The sequence below is a fragment of the Enhydra lutris genome, unplaced genomic scaffold (genome assembly GCF_002288905.1).
Source record: "Enhydra lutris kenyoni isolate GAN:26980312 unplaced genomic scaffold, ASM228890v2 scaffoldscaffold38, whole genome shotgun sequence".
Lineage (NCBI taxonomy): Eukaryota > Metazoa > Chordata > Mammalia > Carnivora > Mustelidae > Enhydra > Enhydra lutris.
The window spans coordinates 19,587,348-19,601,898 of NW_019154122.1; the positions used below are offsets into that span (position 1 = coordinate 19,587,348).

At 58.2% G+C, this 14,551-nt stretch overlaps 1 protein-coding gene across 3 annotated transcripts; it reads left to right on the top strand.

The window, feature by feature from the left end:
- The first annotated feature begins 2,775 nt into the window (after positions 1-2,775).
- LOC111154826 (matrix remodeling associated 8) lies at positions 2,776-13,229 on the top strand. Of its 3 annotated transcripts, none has more exons than XM_022514753.1 (10): positions 2,776-4,839; positions 10,155-10,178; positions 10,294-10,599; positions 10,695-10,796; positions 10,888-11,358; positions 11,541-11,699; positions 11,870-11,909; positions 11,997-12,073; positions 12,188-12,268; positions 12,428-13,229. In XM_022514753.1, the coding sequence occupies exons 1-10, from the start codon at positions 4,827-4,829 to the stop codon at positions 12,451-12,453; spliced, it is 1,299 nt and encodes a 432-aa protein (XP_022370461.1). In that variant the 5' UTR covers positions 2,776-4,826; the 3' UTR covers positions 12,454-13,229. The 3 variants fall into 3 exon arrangements, with proteins under 3 accessions (XP_022370461.1, XP_022370459.1, XP_022370460.1); XM_022514752.1 differs by lacking the exon at positions 2,776-4,839 and adding an exon at positions 7,730-8,850; XM_022514751.1 differs by lacking the exon at positions 2,776-4,839 and adding an exon at positions 5,979-6,472 and having other exon boundaries at positions 10,155-10,599.
- The last annotated feature ends 1,322 nt before the right edge of the window (positions 13,230-14,551 follow it).

Here is a 14,551-nt window from a genome sequence, read left to right on the forward strand (position 1 = left end):
GGGGAGGGATGCCAGGGCCGAGAGGGCGGGATGAGGACTGGCTGACGGGAGTGAGTGGATCCCAGGCACGAGAGGTGTGCTGGGCTCCTGCAGGAGCGGCGTCATTGCCCAGCCAGTCTGTCGGCCACAGAGGGACCTCGCCTGCCGTCGCGCGGCTAAAAGGCGTTCGTGATTCAGCTACAAGCCTGGCTGGCTTCAGAACTTGATTTAAAAAAATTACTTTAAGAGAAGTTATGCCTGTGTTTGCGTAACTAGGTCAGTAGTTCAGTGGTGCTTGGGAAAGAGAACCACCCCACTTTTCCCAGAGGCAGTTTAAGCTCTCTTAGACGATTCTTCTGGTATTTATTTATTTATTAAGATTTTCTTTATTTATTTGACAGAGATCACAAGTAGGCGGCGAGGCAGGCAGAGAGGGGGAGGGAAGCAGGCCCCGCACCGAGCAGAAAGTCCGATGTGAGGCTCGATCCTGGGACCCTGGGATCATGACCTGAGCCAAAGGGAGAGGCTTAACCACTGAGCCACCCAGGCGGCCCCATTTAATGAAGTTAAAAAAAAAAAAATCTGCTCTGCTGTTTTTAATTCCTAAGAGACTTTTTGTTTGGGGGTGTGTGGGGTATTTTTAACAGTACTTGCCCTGTGTCTCCGGCTGACGTCCCTCCTCTGTGAGGATGTTAATGACGTGCTCCCAGGCTCGTTGCCTCCTTGCGCCTGTCTAGTGTCTGCTTCCGAGGTGGTTCTTCCTGCTCGTTGACTTTGGTCTCTGGTCTCCATGTTCCTGGCTTTGCCGTGGTAGAACGTGGCTGTGTACTTACAAGAAGCGGCCGAGGCCCACAAGGGGTCTTGGGGCTGCACTTCTCGTGGGAGCCAGGACGCTTGGGAGACACGGCTGGTTCCAGGCACAGCTGGCAGCTTCAGGAATAAAAACACAGGCCCCCTCGTTCAATGGGAATTTCGGCTACACAATAAGTAATTTTCATTATAAGTATGTCCTATGCACTATTTAATCTGGAGCCGCAAGGCCGGGTCCGTGGCGGGAGGCGCCGGGGGCCTGGGTATCGTTCTGCACCAGATGATACGCGGGAGGCTGCTGTGCGAGGGTCCGGGGGCCAGGGCCCCACGGGAAAGGCTCTCCGAGGCAGGTCGAGAGGTCTCGAGACACCTCGCACTCCTGACACCGATTAGATTCTTGATTGTATGACCAGAAATATTTTATGACCATACTAGTATAATTTTCCATCTTAGTGGGAACCAAAAATGTATATGATTATAAAGTCTCTGAAGTTCACTGCTTAAGTAGGCTAATACGTGCTTGCTAGATTTAAAATAGAGAACATGACAGTTCCAAAGGGAAAAAAAAAAAAGAAATTGAGCTTCTAATCCCTTAAGAAAGTTCACCCTTGGGCGCCTGGGTGGCTCAGTGGGTTAAGCCGCTGCCTTCGGCTCAGGTCATGATCTCAGGGTCCTGGGATCGAGTCCCGCATCGGGCTCTCTGCTCGGCAGGGAGCCTGCTTCCCTTCCTCTCTCTCTGCTTGCCTCTCTGCCTACTTGTGATCTGTCAAATAAATAAATAAAATCTTAAAAAAAAAAGAAAAAAAGAAAGTTCACCCTTTAAGAAAGGTCATTTTTGGGGCATCTGGGTGGCTCAGTGGGTTAAAGCCACTGCCTTCGGCTCGGGTCATGATCCCAGGGTCCTGGGATCCAGCCCCGCATCGGGCTCTCTGCTCAGCGGGGAGCCTGCTTCCCCCTCTCTCTCTCTGCCTGCCTCTCTGCCTGCTTGTGACTTCTCTCTCTCTCTCTCTCTGTGTCAAATAAATTAAAAATATCTAAAAAAAAAAAACAAAAGAACATTTTCTTGTGGAATCCACAGCTTAAAAATAAAAACAAACAGAACACAACCGCATCCCCCTCACCAAAAAAATGGGAGATAATGGTTGATTGTTGCGTAAGAAGCAAAGAGATACAAATTCATACAGGGAGCAAATAACACCAAGGAGACTTGACTTCATGGAAACATTGATTCAATGTTGTTTTAATGTTAGGCTGAAAAATGTGGGTTTAACAATTTCTATTGGGAAAAAGTTCAAATCATATTTATTTTTTTTTAAGATTTTGTTTGTCAGAGAAAGCATAAGCACGGGGAGCAGCAGGTGGAGGGGGGAGCAGCAGGTGGAGGGAGGAGCAGACCCCCCACTGAGCAGGTGTTCCCTCAGGTCATATTTTTAATCAAGGTGAACCCTTGGACAAACTAGACTGGTTTTATAATTTTGATTTAAAACAACTATGTGGAGGGGCGCCTGGGTGGCTCAGTGGGTGAAGCCTCTGCCTTCGGCTCAGGTCATGATCCCAGGGTCCTGGGATCCAGCCCTACATCGGGCTCTCTGCTCAGCAGGGAGTCTGCTTCCTCCCGCGGCCTCCCCGCCCCCCGCCTGCCTCTCTGCCTACTTGTGATCTCTGTCTGTCCAATAAATAAATAAAATCTTAAAAAAAAAAAAAAAAACAACTATGTGGGTATAAGATAATAGGAAGTTATAGCTTCTGGAAAAATTAAGTTGTTTACTGATGATGCAAAGTTCATTTAAACTTTACTAGATTTCCTGGTCTGATTTTACAGATCAGGTAAGTTATTTTTCTTGCACTCTTTTTTTTTCTTAAAGTAGTCTGTGTACCCAGCACGGGGACTGACATGGGGCTTGAACTCACGATCCTGGGATCATGACCTGAGCTGAAATCAAGAGTCAGAGGCTTAACTGAATGAACCACCCAGGTGCCCAGGCAAGTTATTTTTCCAGAAAATATTTAAGGTCGTGTAAATGCACACACATATGTTTAACTATATCAAGTACGGGCTCTCTCTCCTTGTAAACCTCGGCGCTCCGAGTTACTTGCATTTCATCATGTCACTTACCCCTCACCTCCCGTGGCATGTTCTCTCTGAAGGCGCTGTCGTTACCTCCCCTTCCCTGGGCACATGCTGCTCGGCGGTGTGACTTCGCTGCTGCTCCCGTTGAAAGCTGGGGTCGACCTCCCTCCTCTTGAGGGCTGGGTCTGCTCTGACGCACCGAGTGTGGTGGAAGCCGCCAGGCCTCGGTGTGAGGGGCCTGGCAGCTTCCGCCGGTGGAAGGGAGCTTGGGCTAGACTCCGGAGTACCAGCAGGCTGTGCAGAGGGAAGAGGCCCGTGGACGGAGAGGGAGTGGGTCACGTGGACAGAGGGTGCCAGTGGAGAGAGAAAGGGCCATGTGGATGGGGGGGCAGTGGACAGAGAGGGAGGGCCCCGGGGAGACAGGACCCACCTGGTAGCCACTCTGAGGCCCAGGTGCCAAAGTGAAGCTGGCTGGATCCCAGCCCCTGCTGAGCCGTCCCAGCCGCCACCACCGTGGCTGTCCTGGCAGAATTCCTGACCCACGGAGTCCCGAGCGGTGAAAGGTCACGGACACAGGTGCGATCTGCCCTGCAGTGGGGGTTGGGGCACTGCCCTCGGCGATTCTGCTCTCTCTGACCGTGATCGGGGACTCTCCTGCTGTCATTCAATCGGTATGGAACCGTGATGCCTAACTTTCTGTTGGGTTACGATCCAAAGCACCTGTGCGGACTGTCCCTGGAGGCTGCTGGTTGGCTCTTTGGCCTGTCCCATCACTCTCCCGCCAGTCAGTTTTCAGCACTCCCTCACCCCGGGCACCGAGGGTTCTCCAGGCAGTTGTGCCGGTCTCTTTCGCCAGTCCTAAGACTAGCCGCTTCTCCAAGGAGCCCTGGTTCCTTTTGTCGGAAACCGGTCTTAGAAACCAGGATCTGGGTGCTGGTGAGCCTGTTGCTTCCCGGACGACAGAGCTAGAAAATGCTCATGCGCGTGCTCTCCCGTGTGGGCTTGTGTGCGCCAGCATCTACACCAACCTGAACACAAGCTGATGCTGGCGTCTCCAGCTGTCACCCATGACCACACAGGTCATTCTAGCTGCCTCTCCTTGCTTAACTCCAAGTAGTGAGACACATGCCTGCCACGGCGGCCACCCACTTGCTGAACTGGGTGATGCTGGCACACACCAGAATCGATAAACCAGAGCCTGTGGGACACGGTGCTACTGGCTAGCGAGGAGGGCTGCGCACAATTCTTCAACCCCCATCCTTGCAAACTCTTCTCATCCCTGAAGTGAACTGGATCAGCACTTCGCCACCCTCTACACTCAGGTCATTTCATTCAAATTCCGATTCACTCCGATTCTCCCAACTTCCTAAAATAGCTTTTTTAAGACGGTGTGCATTGAGGTTCACACCGAGCTGTGTTCTTCCTTGAATCTTGATAAGCACACGGGGCCACTCACCCACCAGGACAATTCCGTCCAGAATGGCTTCTGTGCTCACGCCCCACCCCAGCTTGCAGTTGTAAAGCCAGTTCCTTTCAAGGTGGTTTGTTCTGGATCAAAGGCTACAGGAAATAGTGGGTAATTTTTAGAGATACTGAAATTCCCAAAGACGGACTACAGAGCTAGTGATCACTATATAAAAATGTTGGGTTTTTTTTCAGATCCTGTCTCGTTTGCTGGTAAAGGTACTGTGACATGCATGTTGTGTCATCTCCAGGTGCGCGTAGATGAACTAAAGTATCCGGAACACGGACACCGGTTTGCGGAGAGGCAGACGCTGTTGTTAAACTGAACCAGAGTGTCGGCAATGATAGAGAGAGGGAAACCAGTTGCTTCCTGCTTGAATCAGGAAGAGCATCTCCCTCACCCAGGCTCAGCCTCCTTGGGGTCTCCCTGTGGGTCTCGGGCTGATCCCCATCCATCTCGAAGCAGGCGGCCTGGGAGCATTCAGCTTAGCTCAAGATCCATATGCTGAGGCAGAGTAAGTGAGAGCCCAGGTAGGAGTGCTGAGCACGTGAGGTGATGGGAACTCTCCAGGCTGCACGGGCCCGGGGCTCACTGCAGGGGGGCAGGGTGCTGGTTTCCCTGTTAAGAGCCCTGGGGGAAGGTTACTGCGGCCAGGTCAACGCTTTGAGATGGGTGAGGGACCGTGTGTTGTGGGCATGACACCGCTGACCCCCCTGGCCCAGCCCGTCACACAGGAGAACTCCGTCCTCATGCAGCATCCCTCCCGGGAGAGCTCAACTCCACGCTTACTGTAAAGCCGAGATGCTCGAAGGAATCACACGCACAGGGACCTGGGGGGTCAGGTGGTGAAGCCTCAGGCTTCGGCTCAGGTCATGAACCCAGGGTCCTAGGATCGAGCCCCACATCAGGCTCCCTGCTCAGCGGGGAGCCTGCTTCTCCCTCTCCCTCTGCTGCTCCCCCTGCTTATGCTTTCTCACTCTCTCTGTCAAACAAATAAATAAAATCTTTTAAAAAGGGGGGGCGCCTGGGGGGCTCAGTGGGTTAAGCCTCTGCCTTCGGCTCAGGTCATGATCCCAGGGTCCTGGGATCAAGCCCTGCATCAGGCTCTCTGCTCAGCGGGCAGCCTGCTTCCCCCCCTCTCTCTCTGCCCGTCTCTCTGCCTACTTGTGATCTCTGTCTGTCAAATAAATAAAATCTAAAAATTAAAAAAAAAAATTAAAAAAAAAAAGGAAAGATTGGCTGGTTCATGATACAATGTCTCTATTATTTTCATATTCTTCTCTTTTTTTTTAAATAAAGATTGTATTTATTTACTTGTCAGAGAGAGAGAGAGTGTGTGTGCACAAGCATGAGCAGGGGGAGGGGCAGAAGGAGAGGCAGGCTCCCCGATGAGCAAGGAGCCCCATCAGGGACTCGATCCCAGCATCCCAGAATCAGGACCGAAGCTGAAGGCAGACACTTAACTGACTGAGCCCCCAGGTGTCCCTTTCGTTCATATTTTTAAGATTTTTTTTTTTTAGAGAGATCAAGGACACGAGCTTGAGGGGGGCAGAGGGAGAGAGAATCTCAAGCAGACTCGCCACTGAGCACGGAGCCCTCTACCCTGAGACCATGACCTGAGCCGAAATCTAGAGTTGGACACTTAAACCGACTGAGCCACCCAGGTGCCCTGTTTTTGTTTTTGTTTTTTTAAGCGCCAGGGCTCTTCCGGCATTGTTTTGGCTCCTGCCCACACTGAAGGGGAGGACACGGGGTGTGCCCCCCGTGTGCCCGGAGGACTGTGTTCCCGTTTGTTCACAGAAACCCTTGGTGCTCTAAGCCACCACATGTTCCCGCATCCCCAGACCACGTCCTCCTCTCTGAGACCCTCTGAGCCCTGACTTGCTCACTCAGCATATTAGCCAGATGGCGGCTGCACAATGCTCCCCGTGCACTCAGCTCTGCTCTCCCATCCGGGAGGCAGCTCCCCCGGCACTGGCCTGGACATTCACCGGGAGGCCGTCCCAGTCCGTCCTGTGGAGGGAGAGCTGCCCTGTTTTCTTCTCTTGACAGCACTTCTCCCAGGCATGAAAGCCGTCTTAGCTGTCTGTGAGCTGGCCTGCCGTCTGTCTGCCTCTCTCCAACAGCTTCTGGCTCCCCGGCACACAGTAGGTGCTCAGCACATATTTGCAGAGTGACAGGACAGTGGGTGTGAGCACGTGTCTCCGTCTGGCTGTGTCGTGGCGGCTCGGGATGCCTGTGGTTTCTCCTCCCAGTGAGCCTGGCTGCCTGGAATGTCCGAGTCCCCGGGAGCAGGAGCCAGGACCGGATTCTCAGTGGGGCTGGTTGACCCCTACCTCGTCCAGTCACACCTCCCCAGAAGAGGGGAGGGGGGTACAGGGTTCCGTCTGGCAGGGGCTTGGCTAGAGCTCCGGGGGGACTGCTGATGTCAGTAGTTTCGCCCTGGTGCGTGCTACTCCGAGGAGTGGAGGTGCCAGGCGAGACTGGGAAATGAGCCACCCACGGGCACCTGGAAAGGGGCAGAAGGCCCGCCGGATGCCACTCTCACCCGTGGCTAATAACTGCGGCGAGTGGGGGTTTTGCTGGCCTCGAGCAGAGCGGGCCAGGGAAGAGGGGGTCGGAGCCCTCCACTGCCTCTGTCCTTTCTCTCCCAGAGGTGCCTGGGGGTCAGCTTCCCCACAGTGGCGGTCCCCTCAGACTTACACATTTGGGCTCAGGTGAGGGCTGAGTTTCTGCTGGGAATGCCCCAAAGGGCTCAAGGCCAGGGACCCTGCTGGGAGTGGGAGGACGCCCACAGGCTCCTGGCTCAGGGCTGGGAGCTGACCTGGGGCCCCTTCCAGACAGAGGGGCCGGCGCTGGGCCATTTCTGCCTCCCTCCAACATGGCCTGGACATTTTCCCTCCATGGGGGAGAGACAGCCCAGCAGACAGAGGCGGGAACAGAGGACAGAGATGGAGAGACATGGGCGGGCGCAGAGAAGGGAGGTCACCGGCTAATATAAACCAGTTAAACAAACAGGAGGAGAGGCCAGGCCTCAAGACCAGGCGGGGCTTGTTTTTCCAGAATGAAAGGCCCAGGGAGGTGCTGGGACCAGGATGAGCTCTGATTCCAGTTTGAAGAGGGGCTCCAAACCCCAGGGCCCGAGTCTTGCTGAGGAAATGGGTCCATTGTCAGGGGGCTCCTCACACCCTCAGAATCTCATTCCCTCTGCTGTAGCACTGAGTCCCCCCACCTTGCCTGAAGCTGGACAGTCCAGCTGAACTGGAGTCGCTGCTTGTCTGAGGAAATGGGGACCAGAACAAGGTTCCAGGGTGAGACCCTGCCCACCAGGGACTGGGGCCTGTGACCATAATTCTGTGCAAATGGATAGTCTAAAACATGCACTGTGGGTTTTGGTGGTTGTTTGGATTCTTTTTCTTTTTCTTTTTGAGGTTTGCTTAACTAGAAAGAGTGGGTTTGGAACAGTGTGTGATATGCTATTTTGCATTTGTTTATGTGACTCTGTAAGTTTTCCCAGAGCTCAAATTTGTACCTTCCGTTGGGGAGGCTCCCATACCTGCCTTTCCCCCTCCACCCTGGACTGGGAGCATCCTAGCCAGGGTTTGGTTTCAGGGACACCAAGCTCCCTCCTTAATGGTGGGCAGATGGAGGTCCAGGCCAGGGGGCAGGGGCTGGTCAAACGCTGCCCCTCGGTGCTCAGCGTCACCACCGTCATGCCCTGGCAGGCTCCTCCAGGTGGTAAAGAGTGCTGATGGGCCGCAGAGCCCATCATACTGTCCTAGGGGAGCCCCCAACCTGCCCCCTACCCAGGGTGGGTGTGACTGTTCATTTCCTTTCACAAATGAAGAAATGCGGCCTCCGGAGGAGGCTGAGGGGAATAGGGAAAGAGGGTAGGTCTGGCACCCTGGGCTCCTTGGGGGTACCAGTCCCAAGATGCCTTTTTGCTAGGAGGGACATCTCGGGCTCCACAACGTGCACAGAAGGGAGGACCTGCCCACGCTGTCCACACAGGGGAGCACCCTGGGCCGGTTCCTCTGACAGAGGTGCACGTGAGATGATGTGCACCCCAGAGCCCCGCCCTGCGGCAGCCCCAATTGGCCTCATATGTCACAGCCACCCCCACAGCATCTGGGACCAAGCACTCAACCCTCCTGCCCCTTCCAGGGCTGGGCAACTGTCCCCTTCTCCTTCTCCGGTACCTGGGCCAGAGGAGGGACAGGGTCTCCACTCTGATTTCCCCTCACTTCGTTGGACGCAGGGCCCTGTGTTCCTACCCCTCCTCACCAGGCCAGCCAAAGATTCGGGGAGGACTAGGGACCAGCAGGAGCCAGAGGGGGCGGTCTGCAGACTGTCGACCCCGCCCAGGGCTCCGTGATGTCATGGTGGGTGCTAAGGAGGGGGAGGGGGCCGGGCTGTTTTTCTGGAGAGTTGGAACAGAAGCGAGACAAAGCGAGGCAGTCGGGCCAGGCAGGCGCCATGGAGCTGCGGCCCCAGGTTATGATCTGGGAACTTGTGCTTCTACAGAGTGAGTGTGGGGTGGGTGGGGGTCCGGAGTCTTCGGGAGTCTGTGTTCTGGGCAAAGCTGCCTGTCTGAGCTTGAGTGCAGAGGAGTGGGACGCTCCCACTGCCGGGAAGGGGCTGGGTCTGGGGCGGGGGTGCTCAGGGTGGCAGCGCACCAGGATAAGGGGCCCCCAGGACCCAGGAGGGGTGAGGTTTGATGTGAGATCTCCACCAGAACTTCCTCTCACACAGATTCCACGGATTCGGATTCGGGAGCCAGAGGGCCAAGAAGGGCAGGGAGGTGCCTCTCACTGGGGTCCCTCCCCCACCCCCCTCTTCCAGAAAACCCCTCGGGTCTGCACTACTTCCTGTGGTCAGAAGAGGAGTGGGTTGGGGGATATAGGGGGCCTGGGAATGGTGGGGCTCGTGGGGTCTGTTCTAGTCACCCCCTTGGCTCCCAGGCCTCCTGAGCCCGCCTCCTGGGCTGGCCTGCTGACCCGGCACATTCCTCCTGGTCCTGGGCGCTCAGCCCATCTCTGGAGCAGGAACTTGCCTGTGGGGTGTGGACGGTCCAGCACTCCTGCTTTAGACCTCTACCCTTCAGGACGGCTGTGGGGCTCTGGCCCTGAGAACTGGGCGTGGGGCAGGCTGCCTAGCCGTCTGAGGAGTCTTGAGGGCTTGTGTGGCAGGGTCCTTGGCAGGTGCATGTACCTCATTGGACATGAATGTGCAGAAGCCCCCAAAACAGCCTTGAGCATCATGCTTTGGTGCTCTGGTGGCCTTGCTGCGGCGATGGTGACAAGCACACTCCAGAGCTGGCTCTACCATTCACCCCCAAAAGGGCAAGAGCTGTCCCACAGTCGAGGCGGGTGGCTGTGAGGGTTGGGGGGGCTGTGGGGACTGTGCCCACGCCATGGGAGGCTAAAGGAACCCCCTCCCCCATCTCGTCTGCCTGGCTTCTCTGACTTCGTCCCCACCTGTTAAAACGGTGTCATCCTGGGGGGCTTAGCTGGTTAAGCATCTGCCTTTGGCTCAGGTCACGATCTCAGGGTCCTGGGATCAAACCCTGCCTTGGGCTCCCTGCTCAAGGGGAAGACTGCTTCTCCCTCTCCCTCCCTCTTCCCCCCATATGCTCACGCACACTTGTATGCTCTCTAATAAATAAAACCTACTTAAAAAAAAAAAAAAAGAGGGTATCATTAACACCCACCTCAGCAAGGGCTGTAATGGAACCCGGGCAGCCAAGTGGGGGGTCTGGGGCTGGGTGGGTGACCTGGGTGCAAAGGGTCAGGTCATCCCCTCCCCAGTGCGACTCTCTGCTTTTTCCAGGTTCTGCTGTCCTTCTGTCCTCAGGTTAGTGACTGCCCTCCCCTGGAAACCATAACACTAACCCTCCTGTCTTGCCAGACCCACCCTACCCCTTCCCCTCGGGTCCTACCCTCCACCAGTGACCCCTCCTCCCCACCAGTGCCCTCAGGGCCCGCGCCTGCCGCCAGCTCCGTGGTGTCCGAGTCCACAGTGAGCTGGGCGGCGGGCGCCCTGGCCGTGCTGCGCTGCCAGAGCCCGAGAATGGTGTGGACCCAGGACCGGCTGCACGACCGCCAGCGCGTGGTCCACTGGGACCTCAGCGGCCGCCCGGACGGCGGCCCGGCCCGCAGGCTCGTAGACATGTACTCGGCAGGCGAGCAGCGCGTGTACGAGCCGCGCGACCGCGGCCGCCTCCTGCTGCCGCTCTCCGCCTTTCACGACGGCAACTTCTCGCTGCTCATCCGCGGTAAGGGGCCTGGGCGCCGCGGCGGGGGCCCGCGGGGGCCGCGGGGGCGCGGGCCGGCCGCGCCCTTCACCGCGGGGCTTTCTGCCGGCCCGTAGCGGTGGACGAGGCCGACGCGGGGTTGTACACCTGTAACCTGCACCACCACTACTGCCACCTGTACGAGAGCCTGGCCGTCCGCCTCGAGGTCACGGACAACCGTGAGTGCGCTCCCCACTGCGTCCCCCCCCGGGGACGCGCCCCTGCGGGCTCCCTGCCCGCCCGCCCGCGCTGACCCGCCTGCACCCGCAGCCCGGGAGGCCGGCGCGCACTGGGACGGCGAGAAGGAGGTGCTGGTGGTGGAGCGCGGAGCGCCCGCGCTGCTCACCTGCGTGAACCGCGCGCACGTGTGGACCGACCGGCACCTGGAGGAGGCGCAGCAGGTGGTGCACTGGGACCGTCAGCCGCCCGGGGTGCCGCACGACCGCGCGGACCGCCTGCTGGACCTGTACGCGTCGGGGGAGCGCCGAGCCTACGGGCCGCCCTTCCTGCGCGACCGCGTGGCGGTGGGGGCGGACGCCTTCGCGCGCGGCGACTTCTCGCTGCGCATCGACCCGCTGGAGCCCGCCGACGAGGGCACTTATTCCTGCCACCTGCACCATCACTACTGCGGCCTGCACGAGCGTCGCACCTTCCACTTGAGAGTCACCGAGCCCGTCGCCGGGCCGCCCCCGCGGGACTCGCCGGGCAACGGCTCCAGCCACAGCGGCGCCCCTGGCCCAGGTGCCGCGGCCCATCCCCCCGCCCCCCACGGGGACCTGGGTGTTCGCCAAGGGGAGGGCCCCTCGGGCCGCGGCCGTGCATCCCTTCCCGAGCCCCGCGCAGTAGCGGGGGCGGCTGGGTCCGGTGCACGCTCCGTGGGGCTGCGGCGCATTCCCTGACACCGCCCCGCACGACCCGTGCAGATCCTACCCTGGCGCGCGGCCGCAGCGTCATCAACGTCATAGTCCCCGAGGGCCGGGCGCATTTCTTCCAGCAGCTGGGCTACGTGCTGGCCACCCTGCTTCTGTTCATCCTGCTGCTTATCACCGTTGTCCTGGCCGCCCGCCAGCGCCGCCGTGGAGGTGAGCTGGGGCTCCGGTCCGCAGGGTGGGGGGCCCCCCCGCAGTTGGGGGTTGGGTGGGGGGCGTGGGGCGGGTGCTCTGTGCAGAGGGTAAACTGGGATGGGAGGCTTCCTTAGGGCTGAGGGAGCTGGGGAGGGGACACTGCTCCCAACATGAGTCTTCCTCCCCAGGGTACGAATACTCGGACAAGAAATCGGGGAAGTCAAAGGGGTGAGTGTCCCCTCCAGGCTCTCCTGGGGACCAGACCCCCCCCCATCCCACCCTGATCTAACTGCCTACCACCCTCTCCGCCTCCAGGAAGGATGTGAACATGGCAGAGTTGGCTGTGGCCACAGGAGACCAGGGTCTTTACAGGAGTGAGGACACCCAGCTAGGTGAGGGAGGGCCCCAGAACCCAGGTGCAGACTGCGGCTCCCAGGCCTGAGCTAGGTAGGGGAGGCACATCTCTGGGGGCCGGGGGGCCTCACCCTGCCCTCTTCCTGCACCAGATTACAAAAACAACATCCTGAAGGAGAGGGCTGAGCTGGGCCGCGGCGCACTTCCCACAAAGAACATTGACTTGGACAGAGGTGAGTGACCAGGAGGGCTGGGCCCATGCCTCACCCTGTCCACACTCACTAGTCCCAGGAGGAGGAGTCCTTGGGCAGTCCTGCTAGATGTCTGCCTTGTGTTTACCCCTGTGACAGAGGGGCAGAGGGCAGACACCCACCCGTTCCCTTGGCTTCCAGAGTTCAGAAAGGAGTACTGCAAGTAAGGGATCCTGGGCTCCTGGCTGGGCCAGCAGCCCTGCCAGCTCCTGTCCGTCCATCTTGGAGGATGACCTCCTGACCCTCATGTGGCTCACCCGACCCCCTTCCAGCGGCTGGTCCCGCTGTCCTGGAACTTGGCCTGGACTGGCACAGAGCAAAGCTGCCTCCAGCCCCTCTCCCGGGAGCCGTCCTAATCCTCTCTGGGATTCTGCTGAGCTGCGGCGGCCTCTTCGCCAGCCCTCAGCAGGTGCCTGCTGGCTCCCACACTCCCTGGTGGTCCTGCCCCTCGCCCCACCCCAGGCCAGCCCCGACCCCACTGATGTTCACCAATCCTTCAGGCTCTCCTGGCCCCTGCCACCATGGGCTGGAGCTCGGGTCAACCTCAGGGCTAGCACCCTGGCCCCTTTCTAGGGGGAGCCTACAGCTGGGACCTGAGGACTGCACACTCCAGGCCCCGGGCTAATTCCCCTCTGCTCTGTGTTGGGCTACCTGGGCCTGCCGTGGAGCTTCTCTGCCTCCCACCCTATTCCAGCTTTGTTTCCAGCAAGTGCCTTGACAGTCACTGGGCTCCATGTGACTTTTGACTCTGACTCCCCCCCACCCCAGCAGCCCCTCCTTGGGCTGGCATCTGGGGCTGGGACCTCATTTGGGTTCTGTTTTGGCTGAGGACCGGGGAGGAGTAAAGACAGTTCTAGAGCGGTTTGTGCTGCCACACCCAATACCCCACATTTGCTCCTCCTGGGAAATGGCCACCATCACAATAAAGACCACGTGATTTTTAGACTTGGCCCCAGGTATGCCTCTGTGGCTCCCACTTCATGTCCTGGGGGGTGGAGTCTGGGCCTTGGGAACCTCAAGAGGCTTTCCTTCCCCACCCATTTCTTTGAGTGGGAGGTCTGAGTCCAGGTATCCTGGGAAGAGCGACATCGGGTCCAATCCTGTGTGTCACTGTTCCTGGTTGGGTTGTAAAGGAGTTCCAGATTCTCTTCTGAGGGCTTATTTGGACAAGGAGGAGGGGAGCCTGGACATGCTCAGAGGACAGCCCTCTGTGCAGCAGAATGGGATTAGATATGTGAGGACAAAAGGGGGAAGCAGGACGCTGGTGAGGGTGACAGGAGGGGGCTGCAGGAGGAAGAAGCCAGTTGTGTTTCCCCAGCCCTGACCTCAACCCCCAAAACTCTCCCAGGGCAGCAGGAAGTGGGGAAGGATGTCTGCCACCCCATGCTCGACCCTGGAGGTGGTGTGTTGAGACTGCGGGTAATGTCCGGCTGAATCAGGGGCACGAGCCGGCCACACGGGGTCAGCAGGTAACCTGGCATCTAAGCTCCCACTCTGGGGAAGTGAAAACCCCAGGGCCGCTGTGAGGAAGGCATAGTTTCAGGACACGAAGGAAGGCAAGTCAAAAGATTAGTCACAGATCCCAAAACGGGGCTGTGCTGAGCAAGGCTTCAGAAGGGCAGTCCTGCATTCCGGATCAGGAGAGAGACAGCAGGACGGCACACGCCTACTACTTATAAGGTGATCACTGATTTTTTTTTGTAGGCTCAGTTCTGAGTGGTCATTTTTAAAAGGGACCGAGGGAGACACAAGGCAGGAGTGTGCAGCCCGCATCCTAGGCTCAGGCTCTTGCCTGAATGAGCGGACTCTGGATGTGAGCAGCGTTGTCAGCTGTGCAATGCTGCTTGGACAGCACCGGAGTGGCTGCCCTCTCACCACACACCTGCAAGGATCCCACAGTGGCAAAGGCCGGGGGGTGGGGGGAGTCTGGTCCAGGGAGCTGTGGCTTGCTTGCCTGCCTCCCAGCCTGGTGACCCCTGGCCCCATAGTGGCTGCACTGCTCTGACCACAAACTCACTCCTCCTTGCACTGGACCAGCCTGACCACATCAGAGACCGCTGGTACTGGTCTCTAGCCTCTGGCTACCAGCCTCTCTCATATGACTTGTGCAGCAATGCGAGAAAGAGAGGTTTGGGGGGCGGGCAGCAGAGCGCAGAGGGGGCATCAGACCCGCATCTGTGAGACCAGCAGTCACTGGTGTCTGGCCTGGGGGATGCTGGTCCCCTGGGAGCTCTCAGAGTGGGGACTGGCTCCCTCTCCTAAACA

What these genes read in the sequence shown, in the direction of transcription:
- LOC111154826 (XM_022514751.1), top strand. Translation starts at nt 6,245, where the DNA reads ATGCTCCCCGTGCACTCAGCTCTGCTCTCCCATCCGGGAGGCAGCTCC. An exon ending in TTCTGGCTCCCCGGCACACA is followed by an intron (nt 6,473 to 10,154) that starts GTAGGTGCTCAG and finishes TGCTTTTTCCAG; the next exon opens with GTTCTGCTGTCCTTCTGTCC. An exon ending in CCGCCAGCGCCGCCGTGGAG is followed by an intron (nt 11,700 to 11,869) that starts GTGAGCTGGGGC and finishes CTTCCTCCCCAG; the next exon opens with GGTACGAATACTCGGACAAG.